This window comes from Convolutriloba macropyga, chromosome 14 (genome assembly GCF_964194025.1).
Source record: "Convolutriloba macropyga chromosome 14, txConMacr16.3, whole genome shotgun sequence".
NCBI classification, from domain to species: Eukaryota; Metazoa; Xenacoelomorpha; order Acoela; family Convolutidae; genus Convolutriloba; species Convolutriloba macropyga.
Window position 1 is genome coordinate 32,643,797 of NC_134481.1, and position 27,177 is coordinate 32,670,973.

Genomic DNA, 27,177 nt, shown 5'->3' on the forward strand with positions numbered 1-27,177 from the left:
ATCCACCACAATTTGCACAATTGGCATTTTCTTTTGGTTTTGCGCATTGTTTTACTGTGTGCTGGCCTGAGCATCGCAGGCAACGCTCTTTATTTTAGAATAACTGTAGATCAAGAAGTTATCATACAAAGCTGGTCTAAGTTCATCTATTCAGTCAATAACATGAATTACTGGCATATTCAATAATATTCTAGTTCTGCACTTGGGATTTCTTTTCATTTAGCAATATTTTCGAATTGGTTTTTCTTTACTCGAATATAATACAGAAAAAAATCAATTTTCGCGAAGTGAATATATTATATCAATATTGAGAGATTTGTTTACGTTCAAATCCAGTCTCTGATCGGACTATTTTGATCTCACCTAAGTCTGATCAGAGGCAACTTGGAGCGCACTTTAGTCTGATCATAGGCAATATTGAGCGCATTTCAATCTGATTAGAAGCGATTTCGAGCGCACTATAGTCGTCTGATCAGAGGTGGATTCGAGCGCACACTGGTCTGATCAGAGGATGATATTCGATCGCGCGCACAATAGTATGATCAGAGGAGGTTTTCGAGCGCACTTTAAGCGCACATGGAGCTTCGAGCGCACTATATTCTGATCAGAGGACAAATCAGTCTGGGTTGGGCTGATCAGAGGTCGCTTTTTGTCTAGGATGGTCTGATCATAGGCCATTTCGGTCCGGAACTCAACCTGGGCGACCTCGGCAGTCTGATCAGCTCCTCGTTGGAGCCTAATCAGAGCACAATACAGTATACTAATGCTCACTGCACCTTCGATGTTTAATCTTTTTAGTCTTTGGTACCCACAGTACGCGACTCAAATAAATCTGGCATCAGTGCACGGCCCAAGTTGGTCCGCTACCCCATATACACGACTCAAGTTGGCCTGAGATCACCTGTACGCGACTATGATTGGTCTGATCGGAGTCGATTTTGGTCTGAACGCCCGTGCGCAAAACTAATAATCCTGGCCATACCTGGCTCGGATCGCTCACCTCAGCCTGGGTAGTCCTGAATCAGTATTAAATTAGGCTAGCAATTAGGTTTGACCAGTACTGAAATTGACTATGTGCTAGGTTCGGGATAACTATAACTGCGTATGATTTATGTGGGTATGTAGTACATACTAGGGGTCTGTATCCATTCCTCCCAGGTGCCGTTGTTTTCGTTGAAGCCCTTCATGACACATTTGTTGCGCAGTACTCCTCCGAATAGTTGGATACAGACCACAGCTGTCACGAATATGATGAAGCCACTCAACAACAACACCTCCATCAGGTTCCGAATTGACTTCAAAAGGGCATTGATGATCTTCCGCAGACCTGCATAAAAATGGGTACGGGCTAGATGGTATACAGAGTGTAAGCAACTAAAACATAGCTGACTAACGTCGGACGAATTGCTCTCAAACGAGCGTCGAGTGGTTGGCTTCGTCAGTAGCTAGCCACAGTATAGAGAGGCTAGCTTTAGTATAATTGAAGTGGCGTGAAGTGAGCGCGGGGGGGCAAGTGGGGGGTAGGGAGCAACAGCGGGGGAAGGGTCAACAGGGGGCAACGGTGGAAGGGCTGTTTTCTGCTGCAACGGCCTGAACGATGTGCAGGGGTGGGATTGGTGGGGGGGGGGGGGGGGGGTAAAGTGAGAGTTGGCTGATGTGGCGTGTGTGTGTGTGTGTGTTTGGGGGGGGGGGGTTGTCAAACTCCAAGAACCGCCCTTCACACCTTAATCGAATATTGCACTAAAAAAGAACAACAGGACTAATATAATTGCAACAAACTTCGTTTGAGAGCAATTAAAAACTAATTTGTTTCAAATTAGCTATGTAGTGACGTGTTGCTAAGTTTTCAGCTTTTTGTAAGCCTTCAGTTTTGTTTAGTGTTTAAGTTTCTAATAAAAACATAGTAAAAATAAGTAAATAAGAAGTCAAACGCGAAAATTACAACTTATGTAAAGCGAAAAACGTGATCAAAATCTGAAACGAATTAAAAAAAGGGAGAGCGCCCAAATAAAAGCCGCTGAGAAGCTGCGGGCGGCTATTAATTAAAATTTATCAGATTCTAGACAACTTCTCTTCTAAATTTTCCCCAAAAAACTATTTGCTTTCTAACCAACAACACAATTGCCCTTTCATTTGTGTTCAGGTTTGAGATGAGAAATATCACCTATTCATTTTACTTTCTCCCAATTCTCAGAAAACATTGTTTGTGAATCTCATATTTGTGTACAGGAGTTTTTTGTAAGCAAAAATATTCAATTTGAAGAAGCGCGAAAAAGTCAACCGAGAAGTGAAAAGAGTCCCACGTTTAAAACAATTGCTTCAAACTACGCTCGAGAGTAATTAATTTAATTAAAAAATTCTACTTCCTTACGTTTGATTAAATTTTTGTTTACCAATCAAAGGGCTAGCGCTCAACACCTCAAAAGGAATCATTATTTTTATATGATGATCATGCTCAATCACGTTTTCGTATCATGACAAACAGTGCAGGCAAATTGCCGAAAAATAGCCGCTGTTGCCGCGTTTGACGCACAATGGATTAAAACAGAAAACTCAAAAAGAAGAGATAGAAATTGACATAACTTTTTTTCTTAATTTTCAAAAAGTGTTCCAATTGGGTGTGCACCCTCAGTTATATTCAAAACTAAATTAATTCAGCTGTCGAACAGAAAATGCTTAACGTTAATGTCAGCTAGCAATTACTCTAATGGACTTTGATAACCTAGTGTAATGACCTAGTGACCGGGCTTTATCGGTTTATCCCGTTTTTTTTTTTCATTTTGCTTTTTTCACAATGATTGTTTTCACTACATTGCCTAATTAAATACAAGAAAGAGTTTAAAATCTGGTCAGTTGAAACGATGAGTGAATTAGTTTGAGGTCCATGTTTTATCAGTGAAAACTGCTTTGTAAAATCTAACAGACATGGGGTGGTATGGTGAGGAGTTTGCCTTTTCCGAGTACTTTTGTGCAATTAAAATTGTAAATAAAGTATTTTTTCCACTATGAAAAATTAGTAATTTCATATGATTTATTGTACTTTTAAAATAACAAATGTCGCTCAGAACTATTGAATGTTTTATGCAATTATTATGGCTTGATGTTTCGTGGATTTCAATTTATACTTCAACGTGCAAGATCCTTTTTACTATCGTGCCATTTGATCTCACCATTACATGAGTGTATATTAAGAGTTACTTACACATTGAGATTTATCAAAATATAGCTTGTCGCTTTTGACCTTGCTTACCTATTTACTCGTTGGAACAGGTAAGTAATAAGAACTATTACGTTGAAGAAAGTTAAGAGCTTACTAGCAGCCCGCAAGAGCGTTACAGGACAATCATTTAAAAGAATAGAAGAACACAAAAACTCAGGTTGTTTAGTACCACATGTACTGGAACCCATGCCCCTCGTTGAACAGCCATAGGTACCGAGGTGTTTGGTTTGAGTATATTACCCCCAAACTCATCAATTTTTGTTCAAAAACTTTTCCGGCTTTGCTATATTGCATATTGCATATTTAAGGAGAGACATGACTTGCAAAGATAACGAAAATATATATGGCTGCCTATCGTAACGCATGTACCGAGTTCGACTGCATATTTACGGAGCGTTAAAACAAACGAAGATGAAGAACTTAAACATGCGAGAGCAAAAAGAAGAAACGAAAGAGAAAAGAAGATAAAGAAACGTAGAAGCAGAAACATAGAATAAAAAGGTAAAAAAAACATATGAAACATATGAAAGGAGAAAAAAGAACGAAAAACGAAAAGGGAAAAAGAAAGGAAGAAAAAAAAGAAAGACAAGAAAGGGAAAAGGAAGAGATGAAAGACAGAAAGAAGTGAAAAAAACGAAGAGAGAAACGAAAGAAAGAAGAGAAAGACAGACAAAGAGAAAAGAAAAGCAGTAGAAAAGAACAGAGAAAAGGGGAAAAAGACAGAAAAGAAAAACAGAAAAAAGCAAACGAAAGATCGAAGAGAGTCAAGAAAGCAAGAACCGAGAAAAGACAGAGAAACAAAGGGAAGACAAAAAAGAGAAAAAAAAGAAAAGAAAAAAGAAAGCAAGAGAAAAAAAGAAAAATGACAGATTAGTGAAAAAAACCTTAGAATAAAACAAAAGTAAAAAAGAAAACAAGACGAATGTAAGAGAAAAGCGAGAGAAAAGGAGATAGAAAAAAGAAAAGAGAGGAAAAAAGAGCACACGCGAAAAAAATCAAGAGACAAGGTAAAACAAAACGGAACGAGAATAGAAATGAAAGAGAAAAACAAAAAACGCAGAAAAGAGACAAAAGGAAGACAGGTAAGAAGGAGAAAAGCAAGAGAGAAAAAGAGAAAAACAGACAGGAAAAAAACTGAGGAGACAAAACAGAAACAAAAGAGAGAAAACACAAAACAGACAAATGAAAGCTACAACAGAAACGAATAAAAGGAAAGAGAGGGGAGAAAGAAATTGACAGAGAAGATAGAGAGAAGAACAAAAGAGTAGCGAAAGAGGAAAGAACTTGAGTAAACAAAGACTGAAAAAAAAACAAAGGAGAGAAAAGTAAAAAAAAAGTAGTAAACAAGTAGAGAGAAGTAAGAGAGAAAAGCAAGAGAGAAAAGGAGAGAAAAAAGACGGAAAAAGAAGAGATACGAAAGAAAACAAAAATAGACGAAAAAGAAAAGAGAAAAAGAAAACACGAGAGAGATAGAGAGAGAAAGAGAGAATAGAATGAAACAAAAGAGAAAAGGAAGGCAGAAAAACAGAAAAAAAGAGGGAAACGGAAGAGAAAAAATACAGAAACAAAAAACAGAAACGAAAGAAACGAAACAAAGAAAAGCAAAGAGAAAATAGAGAATAAAAAAAATGAAAAGCAGAGAAGAGAAAGAAAACGAGAAAAAAGATAGAAAAGAGAGAAAAAAACGAAACAGAGAAAAGAAAGAAGAAAGAAAAAAAGCAGGAAAAAGGAACACAGAAAATTATAGAAAAACAAGAGATGGAGGGAGCAGTGAAAAAAAAACAGAAAACATAGTAAGAAAAGAGAAAAGAAAGTCAGAAAAGAGAATAGGCGAGAGACAAAGCAAAGTAATATAGAAGAGAAAAACAAAAGAATGAAACAGAGAAAAAAGACAGAAAACAAAGAGAGGAGAAAAACAAAGAAGAAAATGGAGCAGAAAGAGGGAGAAGAATTCTTTAAGGAAAAGAAAGAAAAGAAGGAAACAAAAGAAGAAATGAACAAAAAAGAGCAAAGAAATAGCCGCGAGAAATTTTCTAGAGAAAAAAAACAGAACCGAAAGACAGGAGAGAAAAACAAGGGTGAAAAGAAGAAAAGAAGCAACAGAGAAAAACAGTCAGAGAAAATAAAGACACAAAGGAAAGAGAAAAGAGAAAAGCAAGAGAGAATTGAAAGAGAAAAGAAAGGCAGAAAAAATTGAAACGAAAGAAAAGAAAGAAAGAGAGAGAAAGAGAAAAGAAACAAAAATGAAGCAAAAGGACCGAAGAGAAAGAGGAAAGAAGGTGAGAAATAGCTTCGAAGAGAGAGAAAAACAAGAGATGAAAGAAGCAGAGAAAGAAGACAGAAAAAAATCAAAAGAGAAAAAAAGATGAAAAAGCAGAAGCGGGACAAAGAATTTTTAGAGAAAATAAAGAGGACAGAAAGACAGAAACAAATAATAAGGGAAAAGAAGAGCGAAAGAAAAAAAGAATTCAGAGAGAAAAGAAAGAGAAAAACAAGAGAAAAGAAAAAAACAAAAAACAATGAGAACAAATCAAGGAGAAAAGGAGAAAAAACAGTAAAAAAAAAAGACAGAAGAAACAGAGAGAGAAGAAAAAAGACTCAGACACGAAAAAGTGAAGACATAAAGACATGAAAGAGAGAAAAGACGACACCGTGAAAAGAAAAACAAAGTCAGCAAAAAAGAGAACAGAACAGGAAAAAGAGAGAGAGAGACCAAGGAGAGAAAAGCAAAATAAAAAAGGAAAAAAAAGACAGAAAAGGTTGCGAAAAAAAGTGGAACCAAAAAGATAAGAGACAAAAATGAAAAAAAAAGAATTAATAAACATAGCAGGACAAGTCGTGAAATACAATTCAAAGAATTGAGTGAAAAACTCAGACGTACCCTAACTGACCAGGAGATCAATTGAAAAATGCCAGTCAGATCACAAACAAAATCATCTCAAAAAATTGAGAAATTGAAAGAAACAAAACTAAACAAAAATGTACTCATTGCTAAAACTCTTGATGCTTATAAACTTAAGGCAAAATTTTTTCTCTTCAAAAATACCTAATTCAAAAATAGGTTAAAAACCAATTTTTGTTTCTGAAATCGGTCCAGTATCTCTGCAAGACTTGAAAAAAATTCATTGGCCCTTGAAGATCGATTAACTCGAAAATGAACAAAAAAATTTAAAAAAAAAGAAATCAATTGCAAATTAGAAGAAAATTTTGCTGAAAAATAAGATATAAATATCTTCAGAATCATTTCTGTGTCTCTATAGGCTATCCAGTAACTCAATTCCAATCTTTAAAAAAACTCTTGGCTCATAGATCGATAGGCGAAAATTTTTGGAAAAAATTTTCAAGTTCAAAAAACAGAAATTCGCTCTTTTAAAGTGTGGAAAGCCATTCAATTGCCCCCAGCAACTATTTAATAACACACTATCATACTCTGGAGGAGGTTATCTGGCTACTGAGGCAAGAAAAATGAACAAAATGCAAACGTTTTGAGAAAAATAGAAAAAAATTGCAAATTTTATCAAAAAACTTCTAAAAGTCGAAAGGTAAAATTGTTAAAAACAAATCTATTGAAACTAAGAACCATGAAGTAGTTTTTTATCAGAATGTGGAATATGTTTCCTTGCACTTGACAATGGACGAATGTCAAAAACTGACAAAAACTTTAGGAAGCCTTACAAAATTGCAGAATTTATCAAAAAAACGCTAAAATTCGAGACATTAAAATGTTAAAAAGCATTCCATTGTTAATAGAAACTATGCATGCCCTGTTAACAAATCTAAAAAGAGAGTGCCTGATCCCTGAAACTGGAAAAACTGGAAAAAGGACGAAGATTTTCAAAAACCTGAAGAGAATGCGAATTTTGTCAAAAGAATTTGCAAAATTTGTGATATTCAAAAGTTGAAACCTATTCCATGGCAACTAAAAATTTTTCAATAACCTATTATCCAACCCCTGATGAAGTTTTTTGGCACCTGGGACTCAAACAACTTGAATATTGACATTAAATATCAAAAATTTGAAAAAAAAATTGCAAGTTTTGTCAAAAAAACTTTAAACTTCATGATGGCAAAAACATGAAAACCATTCGATTACCACTAAAAACCATGCAGTAATTTATCGTCAAACCCTTTATCAAACCCTAGAGGAGGTTTCTTGACACCGAGGGCTAAAAAACTCACAAAATGGCAAAAAATTTTCAAAAAACCTGAAAAAAATTGCAAAAAATAGTATCATTTTGCATGTTTGTGTTTGTAGTAGCAAAACATATAGCTCACAAAAAGTCGTAACAAGCAATTTTGTCTCGTAAAAGGCTTTCATCAACTTTTAAAAACTTCAACCTAAGACTAATGAACATAACCGACTAACGTCGGGTGAATTGCTCTCAAACGACCGGCGAGCGGTTGGCTTGGTCAGTAGCTAACCACGGGGGGGGGGGGGGGGGGGGTGCACTGGGGGCTGATGGGGGGCAGCACTGGGTTGGGGGGGGCAACAGCGCTTGGGGGGTGGAGGCAATAGTGGGGGTGCGGGGTGAACAAGGGGGGGGGGGTGTCTCAACCTCTAAGAACCGCCCTTCACACCATAAGTATAAGTATAAGTCTCCAAAACAGTTTGACCTGAAACAGACCTGAAAGGCTCTAAGAGCACTTAATGCCCGCTGGGCGCTACCTGTTTATCCCGTTTTTGAGGACCAAAAGTCAAAAGCGTCAGACGAAAAATTGGTCAAGCGAAAAATCGCATAAAAAAGACCGACAGGACTAATATAATTGCTACAAACTTCATGTGAGAGCAATTAAAAATAAAAATTCACAAAAAACGTGAAAAATTGCACCATTTTGAGCCCAAAAACTCCGAAAAAAGACCTTTTAACCTTAAATTAAGGCGATCCCAGTAGCTGCACCACTATAAGCACTTGAAGGACTACTAAAAGGGAGAAAAGGGAAACGAAACAGAAAAGAAAGAAGAAAGAGAGAAAAGAAAGGTAGAAAAAAGAACAGAAAAGACCGAGAAAAGAAGAGAGAAAAGAAAGGAATTTGAGCCTAGTTAATAGTATAAAAATTTTGTAGTGGCTCAAGCTCAGAATTAGCTGACTACCTTTGATAGCAGAAAGTGTTTTGAAGGCTCGCAGAATCCTGACTGCCCTCAAAGCCTGCAAGTTGACTGCAAATGCCTCCTCCTTGTCAAGCAGCTCGAAAACAAAGTACACGTAGCTAAAACAAAATCAATCGTCTGAGGACAAAAGCTACGAAAATCCTTGTGTTTGTATTTTCATCGGTATCTTTGTCTTTGATGTGTTCGGTTTTATCATAAGAAATCTTTGCTATAGCTGTTCTCTTAAAACCGAATTCACTGAAGCTTTCATGTGTGTATAATCCCAAAAAAACATAGAACTGACTTTTTTTGTTTTGGCTATGAATTTTAAGAAAAAACAAACGCTAACGAAGATTTCTAACAAATTATTTTTTCCTCGGTCTTCAGAACTAAGGTTAAATTGACAATTTCCACGTTTAATTTTTCATCTGTTATGAAGTCGAATAGTAAAATAGTAATTAGGAGCAAAAAAAGTTTGTAAAGCATGAACACAATTAGTACTGATTTCTATGTCCGAGGAGTCAATATCATGCTGCAATTGTTGAATATAAAATTTTATTATTCAGGAAATTTCATTTATGATAAAGTTCTAATCATAGAAATTCTTTCAGCTATGACGTTAGCGATCCATAGGAGGAAAGTTCTAGGATAACAACTTAAGGATATTAATTACGGGCGCGTGGGGCATAAAGGTATAGTTGTGCACTGGAGGTGTAGGCTGCGTGCTAGTTGGGAAGTAAGAGGATATGGGGTACACGTATTCGGGTAGAGGGGGATTTTTACCGAATTTAGACATTTGGTAGTTTAATTTCGGTCCGTGATGGCGAATGATTAACTAGTAAAAATGCGCAATCCAACCGCTCTATTACATTGAGTTAGCGCTCAGTTCGAAACCAATATCACTCAAAATTGTTTTTTAAAATCCAAACATTGAAATCGAAAGTCGCCCTCAAGGAACAATCCCCAAAAAAAGTTCAAATCAACATCGCAAAAATTATATAAATGCTATATATGCACAGCATTGATTGCATGTACGTAATCCCAAAACCGTCTAAACCGATTTTAAGAATGATAATGGTCACTGGAATAGTCAAAACAGCACGCAATGGGTTCTACCAGAATTCTGCAGTCATTGCGTTTTAAAGCAGCGCTCTTCAATTGGTACCGGAATATACTCAATAACGATTGCAGAATTTTTGGCGAATACTACAGAATCGGATTCGATAGATCATTAACACGATATACCCCAAAGGACAGTACTCGGACTGTTACTTTTCAATTTTTACGTCAACGATTTCAGTAATCACATCAATAACTAATGCAACGTTGTTCAATACGCAGATGATACCTTAGTTTATGCTTCCAATATAGATCTTGACAATGCAACCTTACTCTTTTAAGAATCTGTGGAAACATTAGCCTGCTAATGTGATAGAAATAGTCTCAGTCTGAACATCAAAAACAGATTTCATTATTTTTTTTCCAAATTGTCCAGAATTCATTTAACCAACGCAAATTTTTCATGCCACGAACTTAAGCTACTAAGAGGACGTGAAAAATAATCTCGCGAAAAAGGCTTGTAGAATAAAAGCAGTATATACAATCAAGATCTCCTTCCAGCGAATACCTCAATCAAGTTTATGAATTCACTAGTATTTAGTCATTTCACTAGTATTGCTGTCATATTGAGTGAAATGAAGCATTCTGATCTAATTTCACTTAAAAAGCAATTAAATTGGACATTAAAGTCTTGCTTCAACGAAAAAATATGACACATCTCACGATTTGAAGTTATAGTATGAAATACTTCTATTTTATCACCTTTTTAGAGTTAAAGCAGCCCCTTACTTGCTCAAAGTTTTATCAATTAAAGATCCAGTTTTAATAAAAAACCAGTGATTTCTACCCTGCAAAAACTGACAAACAATTTTCCTCCATATCGACGTCAAATACAAATCTCATTACCGTGGGAACTTTTTTTCGCCTGAACTATAGAATCTTGGAATAACTTCACCATACCTAAACCAATTAGTAATGATGTTAAGTTTCAAGTTGTGAAAAAAGTGGATCAAATTTCTCCAACCTATTTCAAACCTCTCATGACCCATGTTATGGGAGCCTATCATTGAGAGACTTTAATTTCAATTTTTATTTTTTTAATTGGTACGTTTTTTCCCCAACGAAGTAACTTCAAATTGTACATTTACCCAACACTCCCACTGGCATGGTAGTTTTAAATGTTGTTGGAATTGAAGTGTTCTTTTTTATTTAGTTCCAGGGCAACTAAACAGCCCAGCTCAGTTTTTTTTTAAAGAGTTCCTTTTTTATTAATGAACCGTACTTTCAATCAATTGTCACAGTGCCAAACAAGTGCATTGACTGCTTGGGACATTGTTCGAAAACAGTTAATAAATTGTGAAACTGTTTCTAAGTGTGATGTGGTTTATTCTAGTAAATTTCACCAATTAGCGCGCCAATTAATTCAGCCAATAAAATACATAATTTTTACTCATTTACAAAATTACACAATATTACGTCACAAAATGTACTGTTAGATCGAGTAAATTCAATCGAATTTGGTCAGTTTTTGACGATAGATGATTACCATTATCAGATGCCAGATTGAATTGACTTATTGTCACCGCTTGAGCACACACCTCATATGTACAGGGTCTGAATGACCCTAAAAACGCAGATATGATCCAATCAAAGGCTGACTCGGGCTCACTTGAGTCTGATTCTCGCCACCTTAGGTTGATATGTATATTGTGTAGCGTAATGTGTATGTTAGTAGAAGTAATAATAGCGGTTTGACAACTTGACCACCCGGATCATACCCTTAGTTTCAAGCAGTACTGAAACATGGATTTTCAATCCTTCATTTTTGATCTGAACATTAAATTTTCTTGTCAAAATAGTAGCTGTTCAGCATGCTTTTCCGTTACAGAAATTTAGTTCGCTATGTAATTTGAAAATGTGCATCATGTTTTTACTATTTGCAACTTTAATTGCCGACTGTGTTTTGAAATACAGCTAGTAAGGTATCATATAATCCTTTTTTTCTTCATTTTTTATGAGCTTTGATGGGACAACCTGCGTAAGTGAGTATAATGTGAGTTTCATAACCTGAATACAATGATGCTGAAGTCAATGATGTTCCAGATGTCGTGGAGATAACACTTGCGTCCAATGATGAATCCCCTTGCAACCACATTCATTATCATCTCACATGTGTACAGGAACTGAAATGCAATCAGGCAGAAAACTTCTTTCATACAATCCGATCGTCACGTGGTATTTAAGGAAAAAATTCATGGTCCATTGTAAAGGGACTGTTATAAAAAACTATAAGTATGCTGCCTATTACCAGCATTTACCAACTCCTATGTATTTAAAGCGAACCTAGCCTTCTCTAAATTTCATCACCAGAAGCTCGAAATCAATGTTCGAAATGCTTCTGTTGGAAAATCTATAGAAACCAATTCTCTCTTTGAGTCCTAAAAAGACCAAATGGATCCAAATATGCGGTGTCAAGAAAACGTTTAGTACCCTCTAGTTCCATCAGGGAAAAACTGAGTTTCTGACTTAATTTTCTATTTCAGCATCAAATTAGAATCATATTTCGGAAAACAATTGTCAGGAAAACAATTAGCATCATATAACAGGAAAACAATTGTTTCAAAAATTGATATGCTTTTACGCTTGCTCAACTATGATTGAGTTTGAATTTAACTTAAGCATTTGAAAGGGAAATAGTACAAAGAAACTAGGTAATCTGCGTTCGCACATAAAGTTCCGACCCTGCTCATCCACATTTTTGGCATAACAGTCTACCAAATAAGGAACAACTAGCAAACCCCCCAAAAATTCGACTTTTTTCGTGTATGAACAAAAACATCGCCTCTAACGCAACTAATTCAAAAAACCGCATTAGATTGATTAGATCTGCCATTATTAGGAAAGCGAGGAAAGACGAATAACAAAATCAAACAATAAGAAAAATCATTAATTACATCCAAAACATTAAGTCCATTGAGAAAAATTTGATAAGAATGTCATGATAGCGTCAGTTAAAACTGAGACTGAACAAAAAAACTTGTGTTTTACTCGAAAAGATATGGGACGGGTGCATAATAAGGCTCGGTTAAAATTGGACAAAAAAGTACAGAAAGAGCAAAGTTAATAAATTCGCTTATATTTTTGAAAACAACAAATTTTAATGTTATGAAAACCCTTAGATATCAAATGAAAACATTCAATTTTTTTATTCTTACCAATGCCTATACATGAGGGCCTTAAGAACTGTCTCGATCCATTTTTTATGCGGTTACAAAAGAACAACAATTAGAGACAACAAACAAAAACTCAAAAGAGATTTGCGGTAAAACTCTGTCGAAGCCGCAAAGCCAAAATTTGGCCCTCAATGTATGTTCAGCTTTACTTTCTTCGAAAGCAAATAATGTGTGATGTGACCCCTCATTAATGAGACTCGGTAAAAACTTGACAAAAAAAGAAAAAGTGGTAAAATTAAGAAAAACTTTCGAGTTTTTCCAAAACATTTATTTTTAAGTTTTAAAGGCCATTAGCAACAAAAAGAGAAATTCCAATAGGCTCATTTATTCGTTCAAAAGAAAGTTTCCTTGAAATCTTTTAATTTTCAGAATATGTCTCACGTTTACAAAAAAAACGTCAAATATAGACAAAAATCGAAAATTAATTTGCTAGTTTTTTGCCAGAAAAATTGTGTTGAAGCCACTAATGTCATAGCGAGTTCATAAAAATCTTTGAATTATGTACATTTGCACCTGCTGTTGACGCCAAAATTGTCCTATGTGACCTGTAATTAACGGGATTAGGTAACAAATACACAAAAAATAAACAACAAAAATGTGAAATTAAAAAGTTTTTTTTTAAAAAAAGCAATTGATTTCAAAGCCATGAAAGCCGTCAACTCAAATCAGAATATAGTTTAATCTAATCCTTTAAAAAAGCCAATGATACCTGTCACTATCCAGGAAATTTCAAAAGACCAAAAGGCAAAGTGAAAAAGACAGTTGAAGACAAATGTATATAAATCAATTAAATTTTTCGACAAAATGGTCTCAAAGCCGTTAATATGTTATGTGAACTCTCAATAATATGATAATTTGAAAAAAAAAGAAGAAAAACATGAAACATGGGCAAGTGTCTGAAAATCAAAAGAATGTGAAATCTGGTAGGATCAACGTCAGAAAACCTTAAATAACCGCGTGAAACCCTCAAAAAGATTAATTTTTAATTCAGTAGAAAAAAGAAATATTCTTTCTTTTCGGACACAAAGTTATAAGTTGACCAAAAAAAGAGAAAAATAGTGGCAAAGTTAAATAGCCACTGTTTATTTGAAACCAAATATTTTCAAAAATCAAAACAACCACAAGCTTCCGAGTATAAAACCAGATACAATAAATTGGAACTGCTTAGGAAGCCAATTGGATCTATCAGAAGTGAGTATTGATCTGAAATTTTCTGTTGTTTGTTTAACAGAAAAGAGATCAAATTGTTTTCAAAGATCATAAAAAAACAAGGCCGCCTGATTACAGTTGTAATTATTTTTGCATTGTAACGGTCCAATTTTGGACCAAAACTAGCTCTGTTATTGCTGTTCGTTGATTAAGAACACTTGATTGTTTTAAATGTTATAGATATAGTTATTTTGTTAATTAAGAAAATCAACAGTAAATGCTTCGTTTTTGATAATTATCGAGAAAAGTTTGCAAAAAAATGGCAAATCTTTAATTCCAGAGCACTCTCATTGGAAGTGGAAGTAGGACTGTCCCCTTTTGAGTTTACAAACCTCGTGTTAGTGGTTTTTGTGTGTGTACTTCCGGCAAATTTCATCAAAGTGGACTAAAGAAGCTTACTTTGTGCATTTTTTTATGAATTTTGAATTATTCAGCCTAAATATTAGCCAAAAAAATTTAATGAAAATAGTCAACAATATTTTTTGTCTTTCAAAATCAAATCAACAACACTATTGTTAACAATTTTAACATATTTTAATCAAAATGACTAAATTTTAGGCAAAATGTCCGGAAAATGAGAATAAAAATAACGCAAAACTGTCACAATATTCACAAAAATTCAAACCTCGATAACCCGCTCTAGAAAACGAAATTTAAAAAAACTCTTTTTAATCCCATATTCTACGCTGGATGTGCTTTTTAAGAAGACCGCTCACAACTCTATACGAAGAAAATATCGATCGGTCACAATTGACTTATAAAAAACTCATTTGTGTATTTAGTTCCTCCCCTTTCAAGAGGGGTCGGAACAATGACAATCTGAGGTTTCGTGTGGCAACTTTCGATTTGATGTGAAACATTTTTCATCATAATTACATTGGAGTACCTGGTAAGTTACCATCGCTTATTGTCAGTTTCCTATGTAGGGATATCACGTTTATGGAGTCAAAATTCATAATTTGATCACAATTTGGCGCACAACCAGATCAGAAATGAGTATTTGTCTAGAAAAGCTAAGAAGTGCCAAATTTATTTTGACGTCAGCAATGTACTGAACGTCAAAAGCAACTTGACATAATCAACCAACGACGAACGAGCAGTTGATTTCGGTAGTAGCTAGTTGCGGCTTAAGGATAATAGCATTATGCAGGGGTGAAAAGGGTTGGGGCGTCAAGCGTTGGGGGCGATCTATGATGGGAGGACGCCCGGGTCGAATGTCCTCCCTAAAAGTTGGGGGTGGGGTAATTTGTCTATGGGGGGTAAATTGATGTAAGAGTGAGGGGGTAATTTGGTCGGGGGGGGGTGTAAAATGATGTAAGAGTTAGGCTGCAATGGGAGGACTTTTGAGGAATTACCCCCCTGACTAAAGCAGCCATGTAAGAGTAGGCTGCAATGGGCTGCAATGGGAGGACTTTTGAGGAATTACCCCTCTAACTAAAATTGACAGTGGGTAAAAAAATGAAAGAATTGGGCTTTCGAAGGGGGTAAAATGATGGTAGAGTGAGGGGGTAATTTATTCAGAGGGTAGAAAATGATGTAAGAATTGGGCTGCAAAGGGAGGTAAAATGGTGTAAGACTGAGGGGTTAATTTTTCTAGAGGGGTTGAAATGGTGTAAGAGTGAGTCCGCAATGGGAGGATTTTTTAGGTAAATGCAATTAAAACTGTTACATCTTTTTGGGCTGCATTAGGCTTCCAACGGGGGTAAAATGGTGTAAGAGTGAGGGGGTAAAAGACAAATTAACCCCCAGCCCCCCACCCTTATATCCTTTTGGTCTGTCAAGGGTGGTAAACTGATGTAAGAGTTTGGGGTTAATGAAGAAATTACCCCTGAGATCTTACATCATTTTAACTCCCTTGAGAGACCAAAAAGATATAAGTGGTAAATTTGTCTCTTACCCCTTTACTTTTACACCACTTTACCCCCGTTCGAAGTCCAATGCACCTCAAAAAGATATAAGATATAAGAGTTTTGAGCTGCATTTTCTTAAGAAATCCTCCCTTTGCAGCCCTTTTAGGCGGGAAAATTTAACCAAGGAGGGCTGGACGGGCTACACGAGACAGGGGCCCCAATCGCCAATTGGACGGGCGGATTTTAGGGGGTTATGACTGACGGGGGAGGAGGAGGGGTTGACCACAGAAGGGGATGGAGTGACTAACGTCGAGCGAATTGCTAAGAGGACCGGCGAGCTATTTGTTTCTTCAGTAGCTAGCTATGGTTTAGTGAAGCTAGATTAAGCTTAATAGAACGAAGTTGAGGTGAGTGTAGCGGTGGGACGGTGAAGTTTGTAGGTCACACTCTAAGAGCCACTTTCACACAAAACAGTCCAAAACAGTTTCGTTGATTTTATAGTTAGTATCTGAAAGCCCTTAATACCCTCCAGCTGCTATCTGTTTATCCCATTTTAGAGGACGAAAAGTCAAAAGGGCCAGGCCGTCTCAAGATCAATACAAAGCTGACACTTGCTATCCCATTTAGCTTCAAGTGATTTGGGTATAACATCACTGTTCAGTTTTCAAAAAGTAACCTAAATTTGCAGCTCTAAATGAGAATTTTGATTCTATTGAATTGTCAATAAACAACATCAGAAATTCTAAGAAACTATAGATCTCCAAAATTTTTGGAACCTGTAAGTGGCCCATACACCAAGGAAAAAGAACGCTAGATTTGCATCGCCGTCTCCATCCAGTCAGGGGCATGGCTAGCTGCAGCTCCCAATACCTGCTTTAGGACTGTATTTGTAATCTATTGATTTTCAGGTAAGTGTAAAGACCAGACTTGATATTAAAATTCAAGGCTTTGAGCCAAAAAATCTTTATTGCGCTTCAGCCACTCTGGATCCGTTAGGTGAGCTTGCTGTCAAATGTGATGGACGGGGAGATGCCATTGCAAGAAAAGACAAAATTTGAGACCGGGTGGCAACAACTTGTTCAACAGCTAATTTATCTCCAGTAGTGGAAAAATTTTAAACTCTTAGCCGATAGTGGTTGCCGAGCTAGACGCACTTTTCTGTCATCATAGACATCACGCTGTTCTGCTTCTTTTGATGTTACAATGACTTCTTCTCTGCCACCGAGCAATACCTAAAAAGCAGCTGAGAAGTCGGGTTACCCAATTGAAGCAGCTATGAATCTCAAAATTATAGTGTATGAGCGAAAAACGTTGTCTGCACGGTTTTACCTTCAAGCTGTTAGCAGTGCAAGTATAAGGTGTTATGTCTTCGATTTTCAGGATGACATTAAAACGAATAGTCACACTCTTCATCAGAGGGACTCTCAATTGGAAGGATTCCCGTTGAGTGTCACTTGTTTTTGACTGGCTAGCACAATCACTCTCAGTAGCTGTTTTTTGTGGGTCTGCGCTAAAGTTGCTAGCCCGCGCACAATGAGAGTCTCGGATGTTTTTGAGAAACTTTGAAGCTCATTTTAAAAAAGTGAAGTTTTTTTAACGCGTCCAAGTTGGGGATCTTATCTTCGTGTTCAGCTGCGAGTTTCGGTTCTCAAATAATCAAAGTGAGGAGAATGGAAACATACATTTCATATGTAGAAAACAATAATTTTGATGAAAAATAGTCATGTTATCAAAGTTGATTATCAATTTTTTTGATTTTCTTGTTAATCCGTTTTTCCTTTAGACCGGTTTTAATTCTTGCCATATTTCGTTCGGAAATTCAAGGACTTGCAATATTTTATACTTTGAAAATTGTTTGCAGCCCATTAAAATATAGTCAGATGATCGGCTAGCCATTGTTACTTTTTCACTCTAGTTTATTTGTAGACGAAAAAATTATCGTTGGAGGACATTGGTGCAATAATTTCTCTCTCTATATATATATATATATATATATATATATATATATAAAATTTATATATATATATATATATATATATATATATATATATAAATTTATATATATATATATATATATATATATATATAAACACACATATATATATATATATATTTATTTATTTATATATATATATATATATATATATATATATAGGTTTTTGCGTGTATATATGTGCGTCTGCGTGTGTGTTTGTGTGTGTGTTGGTTTTTTAATGTTTGTATATGTGTCTGTGAGTGCGTTTGTTTGTTTATATGTGTGTGCGTTGTATGTGTGCGTATGTCTGTTTGCGTATGTATTTGTGTGTGTGTATGTGTATGTATGTGTGTGTGTGTGTGTGTGTGTGTGTTTGTGTGTGTGTGTGTGTGTGTGTGTGTGTGTGTGTGTGTGTGTGTGTGTGTGTGTGTGTGCATGTGAGAGGGTGTTAATGAGAATTAGTGAAAAAAATCGATAAGTAGAGATGTTTACCTGAAAGAGGCACTCGAGGAAATAAACATTGGCTTCGATTCCAAGGAAGAATCCATTGATCAGAATACAAATTGTAATGAACACCTGCACAAACCGCACACACACTACATTTCAATTCTCACTATTCATCTAATGACATTTTCATCTAAGAAATATTATCACAAAATAAAAACAGTTCGTGTTTTGAGGTAATTTTTAGGCAAGCAATTTAACTGAATCTCTGGAAAAAAGATATTGAAAAAATAAATGGCAGGTAGATTCCCGGAAAATAGTTTTCGTTAACCAGCGGCAGATGCGGTCTATGAAACGGGAAGATAAAGAGATAAAAATTGTTAAACTGATAAAAAAAAACAGTTGGAATTGACAAAAAGTGTTTAAAAGAGTTCTAAATTGGTCCACAGCTTCGTTAGAGTCAATATATAGGGAATATAATTTTTTAACTAGACGGCAAAAACCTTAATTTTAATACCAGCTAACATTGACTTTTATAAATATTGATAACCTAACGCAATAAGAATGAATGAATGAATGAATGAATGAATGAATGAATGAATGAATGAATGAATGAATGAATGAATGAATGAATGAATGAATGAATGAATGAATGAATGAATGAATGAATGAGTGATTGGGTTTCATCAGTTGGCAGCTTTCCCTAATAAAATGCGCAACTCAATTTTAGAAGTTCCAAAAATTCCTTTTATAAAAAATTCTAGTCAAAACTCAAACGACAAATTGAAACTTGTGTAATAAGAAGGACCTAAAAAAGCAAAATAAAAAACACAAAAAAAATTGGTTAATAACCCAAAGAGTTGAAAGTGAAAAATATTCAGCAAAATTTTTCTCAGTCTTGGTAACAAAAAATGGGAACGTCAACAAATTATTGGTTCTACGTAAACAAAATAAAACAAAACATGATAAACTAACATCGAGCGAAATTCTCTCAAACTATCGTCGAGCTTTTGGCTTCGGTAATATCCAGCTGGATCATAGGGATGCTAGCAATAAGCGGAAGGGGGTGAAGACTTACCGAGGGTGCTCACCCAGGGAGATTAAGAAACGCCCTTCCCATCATTAAATGTCTCCTAAAAGTTTTTCGGTGAATCGCATACTTAGAGACTAGAAAGGCCTAAGGCCAAAGCCTCAGGGAGCTGCTCAGCTACATTATGCATTTTGTGTTTTACTTGTTTATCTGTTTCGCCCGGACGAAAAATAAGCCGAGTCAGAAAAAATGCATAGAAAGAACCACATGACTATCATAATTGCAACAAACTTCGTTTGGCTTCAATTGAACAGAAGAAGAAACTACCGGAACCAAATCTACTCATTCCATCTTTTAAAATAAGTTAGTGGTGTTAGCATAGCCAAAAGAAACGACTTTGCTTCTATTTTGTACAAAATACATATCCTTCGAAAACGAAAACAAATATTGAAGAGAAAACCAGCAATAGAAAAAACAAATAAAGCAGTAAAATAAGAAGAGCAAAAAAATCGCTTTTTCTCAAAAGAGCTGATGTCCATGATAGTAAAACATTTTATTAGCTATACAAAACCTTCAATATGAATATTAAACAGTATTTAAGCTTTTAACTAAAACTTTTAATAAGTTTTTACAAACTTTTTTAAGAAAGTTGATATAGTTTCAAATGAAATTAAACGTTCTATCTCTTTTTGTTGTTTTAGAAAACGAATAGGTATTCTGTTAAGGAATAGGGGCGAAAATATAACAAGTAAAACTTTTAACCACATCGACATCAATACGAGGAACTTGAGTTCAAGTTTCCTTTTGTTCCTTTTAATATCGAAATTCGTTTCGCTCCCGGCAAATTTAAAAATTAAAATTTGTTTTATCTCGACTGCTTGGCAGCTTGTGACATGAATTAATATCGTTGTTTTTGATATTAACTCACACCATCTATGCAGTAACATAGCTGGCAGATTGCCGGAAAATAGCCGCGATAGACACTTGTGACCTTCCATGAATTGAAATCACTAAAGCATTAAGATAGACAGATCGACCACCAGCCCTTTAATGGACCACTTGATTTTTTGGGTTAGATTCGGACTGTCAATTTTATAACACATGCGGTATAGAGGGAAAATGCCTTATAAACAACTTTTCTATATTGTCGTTCAAAAATCAAAAACTCAAGACTAAAACTCAAGAATTAGGGCATATAGGTTTGGCACAATTCAGATGCACACTTTTGATTTTTAACAAGTTTATTCTCACCAAATTTGAAGTTCAGTCAGTGAGTTCAGACGTCATTCTTTTCATTCTATTGAGTGAGGTAAGTCACGAAATTGACCTAAAAGCAGAAATGACGTCACGCACACAAAACTGAACTGTAAAGCAGTAGAAGTCACTGGAGTCATTTGAAAAGTCAATTCCAAGAAGGCTGGTCGTAAGATTCATCGACGGAGACGACAAGTTAAAAAAAATAGCGGGACATGTCCTGAAATAAAATTAAAAATACTGGATTAAATAATGACTACCTGACAATCATTAACTCCGCTTTAAAAGGCAAATGAGAGCTGCTAGTAATGAGCCTAAGCAATAAAACAACACCAGAAAAACACACAATCAAGACTAAAAACTTCCATTTCTGAGAAGACAGGATTGACATCAAAAAACAATCGCCATGAACTAAAACTGCCAACTATATTCTTCTATTTCTGATTAGCAACTTGTCATCATATGTCGATGGGTCCTTTCACTAATAATAATAATAATAAGACAAAAATAACCCAAAAATCGCAATAAATCTCACTGAAACTTTTTGAAAACATTTAGTTTAAAAGTCACATAACACAACCGCTACTGTAGAATAAAATTAAATTAATTTTTGATTCCTAAATGACCATAGTTGAGATCTGTCATCAATGAGATTAAGTGATGAGACAGCAATAAGTAAAACAAACACTATTATAAAATTTAAAAAATCGGTAAGGTTTTCTTAAAAAACGAACAAGCGTATAAGTCGCAAAAAGCAAAAACTATGATCTGAAATGAATTGCCTTAATTGAAGCCTTTTCAGTAACCAATGAGACCTGTCGATAATCAGATCAATTTCAGACGACATAGTTGAAAAGAATAACTCTTAAAATTCAACAAAGTTGATGCTCATTATTGAAAACAATCAGTGTCAAAGTCATAGAAAGCAGTAGCTTTGATTAGAAACAATGAAATTGAAAAACTTTACCCCCTCTTAGCAGCATGAGAGACCTTTAGTCATTAAGATTGAATGATAAGACCTCAAAAAGTACAATAAATACTTGCATAACTCAAAAATGCATTTAAAATTTTAGAAGAAAAATTACTGTCAAAGTCATGAAAACCACTAGCCATTAACTAGAGCTATTAATTAGGTTTTTTATGGCTCATTTGAAACCAATCCTACCTGTCACTGATGATGCTAATTGATAAGACAACAGATAGTTTCTTCAAAAAAGGGGGCAATATCTAAATTTCACTAAATTTTTTTGACAAAGTGCAGCATGAGAGACCTTTAGTCAATAAGATTGAATGATAAGACCTCAAAAAGTACAATAATGACTTGCATAACTCAAAAATGCATTCAAAATTTTAGAAGAAAAAATACTGTCAAAGTCATGAAAACCACTAGCCATTAACTAGAGCTATTAATTAGGTTTTTTATGGCTCATTTGAAACCAATCCTACCTGTCACTGATGATGCTAATTGATAAGACAACAGAAAGTTTCTTCAAAAAAGGGGGCAATATCTAAATTTCACTAAATTTTTTTGACAAAGTGCAGCATGAGAGACCTTTAGTCAATAAGATTGAATGATAAGACCTCAAAAAGTACAATAATGACTTGCATAACTCAAAAATGCATTCAAAATTTTAGAAGAAAAAATACTGTCAAAGTCATGAAAACCACTAGCCATTAACTAGAGCTATTAATTAGGTTTTTTATGGCTCATTTGAAACCAATCCTACCTGTCACTGATGATGCTAATTGATAAGACAACAGATAGTTTCTTCAAAAAAAGGGGGCAATATCTAAATTTCACTAAAATTTTATGACAACAAATAGTGGCAAAATCGTGAAAAGTTTAGCTGCCCTTTAATGAATTCAAGCAAAGGCAAATAGGCACAATTAGAACAAATATGTACCGTCTTAAAACCACTGAAGAAGAGCAAACTCTGAAATTAGAGGTCCATTTGATGCACCTGAAAAAAATCAATCTAAAAAACCAATTTCAAACACCAATTTTTCACTCCATTTTAAAGGTATTATGAAAAAACATCACTCTAATTTGACTTCTCGCCGACCAAAAAAGCGTGAACAGATCTTTAAAAAAGACAGCGCACCAATAAAGTTCAAATTGTTTGAATGGTCAAAAACCACGATGTCTCCAGAGTTGCAACAGTTTGGGGGGATTTTTCAACCTCTAAGAACCGCCCTTCACACTATAATTGTAAGTCTCCAAAACAGCTTCTGTGAATTGCATATTTGGGGACTAGTGAGCTCAAAGGCTCTAAGAGCAATGAATGCCCACTGGGCGCTACCTGTTCATCCCGTTTTTGTGGGCCAAAGGACAAATGGGTCAGAAAATATTGGTCAAAAAAATTCAAAAAAGGCCGGCAGGACTAATATAACTGCTAGAGACTTCGTTGGAGAGCAATTAAACATTAATGGGTGGTGAAACTTAGAAATTTAATATATTTTTTTGTGAAATCAGCATTTTCAAATCACCACTCCAAATTAACATCTCCTTAACAGAAAAAATCAAAAAGTTATTTCTAATGATGAGGTAGCCAATAAGAGGCCCTTGAAGGTAAGGCTGTTGATAGCTAAGACAAACTATCCTAATTGAACTAATTGAAAAATCTAGCTGGCAGATTGCCAGAACATAGCCGCAAAAGCTTCATAGATCTGCAGTCTCAAAAAAACAGTAAAAAAGAAAGACCAAAAGAATTGACTTTTCATTGAATACTGAGATGTTATATTTTGCTTAGGAATCTGTATAATTTTTTGCTGCCTCTATCAACTACTCTAAAATAACCTTCATTTAGAGTGACTTTATCTCTTTGAATTAAAGTAAATAAAGTCATTTTTTAAAGTGAGGAAGTCATTTTTGAGAGTGAGGTAAGTTACGTGTGGCCAAAAACTTAATCTCGCGAATGAACAGAAAACTCACTCCACTAAGAGCGAAAAATAACGTCACACACACGTTTCAGTTGAAATTGCATGAGCCAATGAACAAAAGGGGTCGTCACGTCAAGTGGCAATAACAAAAATAGCTGGCAGATTGCCAGAAAATAGCTGCAATAGATTCGTAGATCGGCAGTCTAAAAAAACAGTAAAAAAGACAGACCAAAAAAATTTATCTTTTCATTGAAGGCTGATCTGTTATATTTTGATCAAAAATCTGTATAAGTTATTGCTGCTTCTATTAGTTGATCTCAAATAACCTTCATTTAGAGTGATACACACCCATTTGACCTTATCTCTTTGAATTAAAGTAAATAAAAGTCAATTTCAAAGTGAGGAAGTCACTTTTGAGAGTGAGGTAAGTCAAGTGTGACCAAAAATTTAATCACGCGCATGAACAAAAAAATTCGCTGCACTAAGAGCGAAAAATGACGTCACACATGCAATTCAATTGAAATTGCATGAACGAATGAACAAAAAATGGCTGTGACGTCATATGATCGGAACAAAAATCATGACGACGAAATAAAAAAAACCAAAAGAAGGCCAATAATAGCTTCAGCTATCGCTGTGCGGCTATTAAAAATCTTGACGACGAAACAAATAAACTAAGAGAAGGCCAATAATAGCCCCAGCTATTGCTGTGCGGTTATTAAAAATTCAAAAAGTGAACTAAAAAAATAATTTGACAGCTTTTTTCATCAGATTTTTTTTAGCAATATAGCAATTTAAACACTCCTCATTGTTTTCTTCGTTCTCTAACTCCAATTTTGATTAAGGGAAAACGTTTTGTCAAGTGCGACATTGAATTGTAAAATTTTTTCAGAGGAACTGGACCAATTGAAATTATCACTGACTATCATCCGCCGAGTTGCTTGAAACAGACAAGTGAGGGGTTGGTTTTTGTAGTGGCGACTAAAGCATTTCAAGAATCCAGATATAAAGCTAAAGGTAAAGTACGACTTAAAACAGGTGGGAGCAAAAATCATTCCGCACACCATGAGCATCTGCCTCCTCGAGTGGTTCCTCAGCAACCTTGCTGAACTCTACAATATAGAGTAATTGACAGCTTAAAAAATGCTAAAAGACTTAACGACCTTGGTTTTTATCAGTTCATTCTTTTTCTGTCGGCAAAAAGTCATCACTCAAGCGAACTAACGAATAATTTAGAACAAAACTGCCCAGAAGAGCAAAAATTTTGCATTAAAAAGATTGAGACAATTACCATAACTGCTTCGAACTTGTTGGAAAACAATTAAAAAGTATTTCACAGAGCTTTCTCTTCGAGTGCTGAAGAATCAGTGCCCCAACACAATTCAAGTTCTGGAAATAGTAAAAGCATTACCAACTAACGTCAGGCGGATTACTCTCAAACAGCGGTCGAGCGGTCGGCTTCGGTAGTATTCAACTGAGGCTTAGGGATGATAGCATCATTGGGTAAATGAGTGGAGTTGGGGTATCAGGGGTGGACCAGCCGGGTGAGGGTATCAACGTGCGGAGCAGAGTGGTCGCGCGAATGGGGTTGACTGAGGGAGGGGGGTAATTGAGGGAGAGGGCCAAACTCTTAAGATTATAATGTAATCTGTCACATGACATTATATTTTCTCAGAACAGTTTAGACGAGTTGCATACTTTAAGACTAGTAAAACATAAGATTATAATGAAGCTGCTGAACCACCTAATGCCCTCTGATCCATGCCTGTTTGATCGTTTTTGAGGGCCAAAATAATAAATAGGCAGAGAAAAGTATAGTCAAGTGAAAAACACACAAACAACAAAGCCATTAGTATACTGGAAACAACTCAAAAAGTCTTGCAACAATATCTCGAAACCAATTTTATATTAACTGTAATTACAAAAGAGAAAGAAGAAAAATAACAAAAATTAAATGTCATATAACTATTAAAACATTTTTTTTTGAAAATGCCGACAATTTTTAAGTTTTGGTTTGTATTGGGTAAATGGCGTGAGAGGGAGTTCGTACGCGGGGTAGATAGTTTGAGGAAATTTGAGAAGTGACTGGTTTACAGAGGGAGGAGGGACCGTTATGAGAAAGAAAAAAACCTGAAAATAAACTGGTGACCTTGAATATTACGAGAGTGTTACTATTTTATAATTTGGAACGTGTAAAAAAAATAACTACATGGTAATGAATGCGTGTTGTTCAATTTCAACTAAAAAACCATCAATTGAAAAAACCCGAAAATTTTTATGTTCGGCTTATTGCGTTCTGAGTAAAAACTTTAATAGGAAAACATAAATCTGTAACTCTTTTGTCGACTGTAATTTATTCGTGTTTTTGTGTTCGTTCTTCTCCCATTATTAATTAACCTTGATTTCAGAGACATTTTCTATTAACATTGTCATCTCATTTGGTTAACAAAAACAGTTCTTAAAAATAAGGCTGTCGGTCCATTTAGACTTACATTTAGAATTCAAAGAAATATTATTGGTACGCTCATTTATGCTAAAAATGGCGCCTTTGGTTTTGTTTAACTTTTTCTCATTCAAACATTTGTCATGTTGAACCATTTTTATATTTTTTGGTTCATTGAATTTTTGTTGTTTGACAAAATTTTTTGCTATAAGAAAAAGATCTGTTGCAGTTTTGCATTTGGTTCAAGAAAAAAATTTTATGTCTCAATTGATTTATATGTTCATTCTATGAGCCAATTGCATTGTTAGAAAGCACTAAACTCCAAGTGTGACAGAGCAAGAAGTTTAAGAACATTTATTCTTTTTAAAGGTGCTTGATGACGCATCAAATACAATGGTCTACCTGCTGCGCATAGCACCTTGGTAATGTTTTTGTGAAGGAGCTTTTCGTACGTCAATTCACAATCAGCAATTACACCTAATAATCTGCTAGCTATTTTTGCTATTGTTGGTTGGTTCAGGATAGTGTCCTTCAAACTGGATGCATTTTATATCTTCTGATTTTTCATGTCTCAAATTCAATAACTCCGTTTTCTTTAATTCAATTTCAACTAATTTGTATCATCTATAGATGAACTTTTTGAACATGATTTCAACAACAGTTTGCAATTGAGTATTGTTTTTTGTCTGACATACAATTGCGGTATCATCTGCAAACTGCAAAAAAATTTTCTTTCCTTTTCTATTGCTGAAAAAATCAACATATAGTATAAAAAATCAAGAACAGTTGCTTGAGGATGATATATGACAGAATATATATATATATATATCTTGTCATGTATCTTGCATGATATATGACAGAACAGTTTGACGTCATCAGTCTTTTTTAGAGCACTGTCACCTGTTACCAAGAAATGAGTTTATCAATGCCTTTTCTCCTCGTGACATGTTGAAAATCAAACTCAGCCTTTGTAAATTTCAAACAAGGCGAAAGGTAACATCTTTTTCTTAATATAAGCCCATTTTTGCGAACTAGTTTTTCAAACGAATCACAATACTTTTTATTGTCAATTACTGTTTCGCTTTTCCTTAATTTGTCGACTTTTTCCGTTCGAGTGTCGCACAATTTGCTTCTTTTTTGATACACTTCCACTGTTCGAAAACAGAACTCAATTTTCGAAGACAAAAGGCAAAGTTCGAATCATGAGCAAACTTGATTCAGCTTAAAAAACCGTTGAATGCCAATACTCCTCTTCAAGTAAAAAGACCGCAGGACTATTGTGATTGCTATTAACTTTGTTTGAGAGCAATGAATAAGCTTATTTATCAAGAAATTGTCTAAAACTCGAAAACTTTGAATATTTTTTATTTAACTTCCTTTTAATAATACCGGACAAAATTTACCAAGCCAACCCATTTCAATTTTTTTTTTGCTGAATTACGTTTTAAGATTTATCTTTTGACAATCAATAGTGTGTGGTTTGTGTGACTA

The 27,177-nt window shown here is 35.0% G+C and overlaps 1 protein-coding gene across 1 annotated transcript in view; it reads right to left on the bottom strand.

The window, feature by feature from the left end:
- Positions 1-653: 653 nt before the first annotated feature.
- LOC142352907 (sodium channel protein type 4 subunit alpha-like) overlaps positions 654-27,177 on the bottom strand; it is a 48,244-nt gene continuing 21,720 nt past the window's right edge. Inside the window, exons 5-9 of the mRNA XM_075405062.1 lie at positions 18,128-18,211; positions 11,436-11,551; positions 8,313-8,428; positions 1,133-1,327; positions 654-736 (exon numbers count right to left, since the gene is read on the bottom strand). Of these exons, the coding sequence (XP_075261177.1) occupies positions 654-736; positions 1,133-1,327; positions 8,313-8,428; positions 11,436-11,551; positions 18,128-18,211 (594 nt within the window). The remainder of the gene's footprint in view (positions 737-1,132; positions 1,328-8,312; positions 8,429-11,435; positions 11,552-18,127; positions 18,212-27,177) is intronic.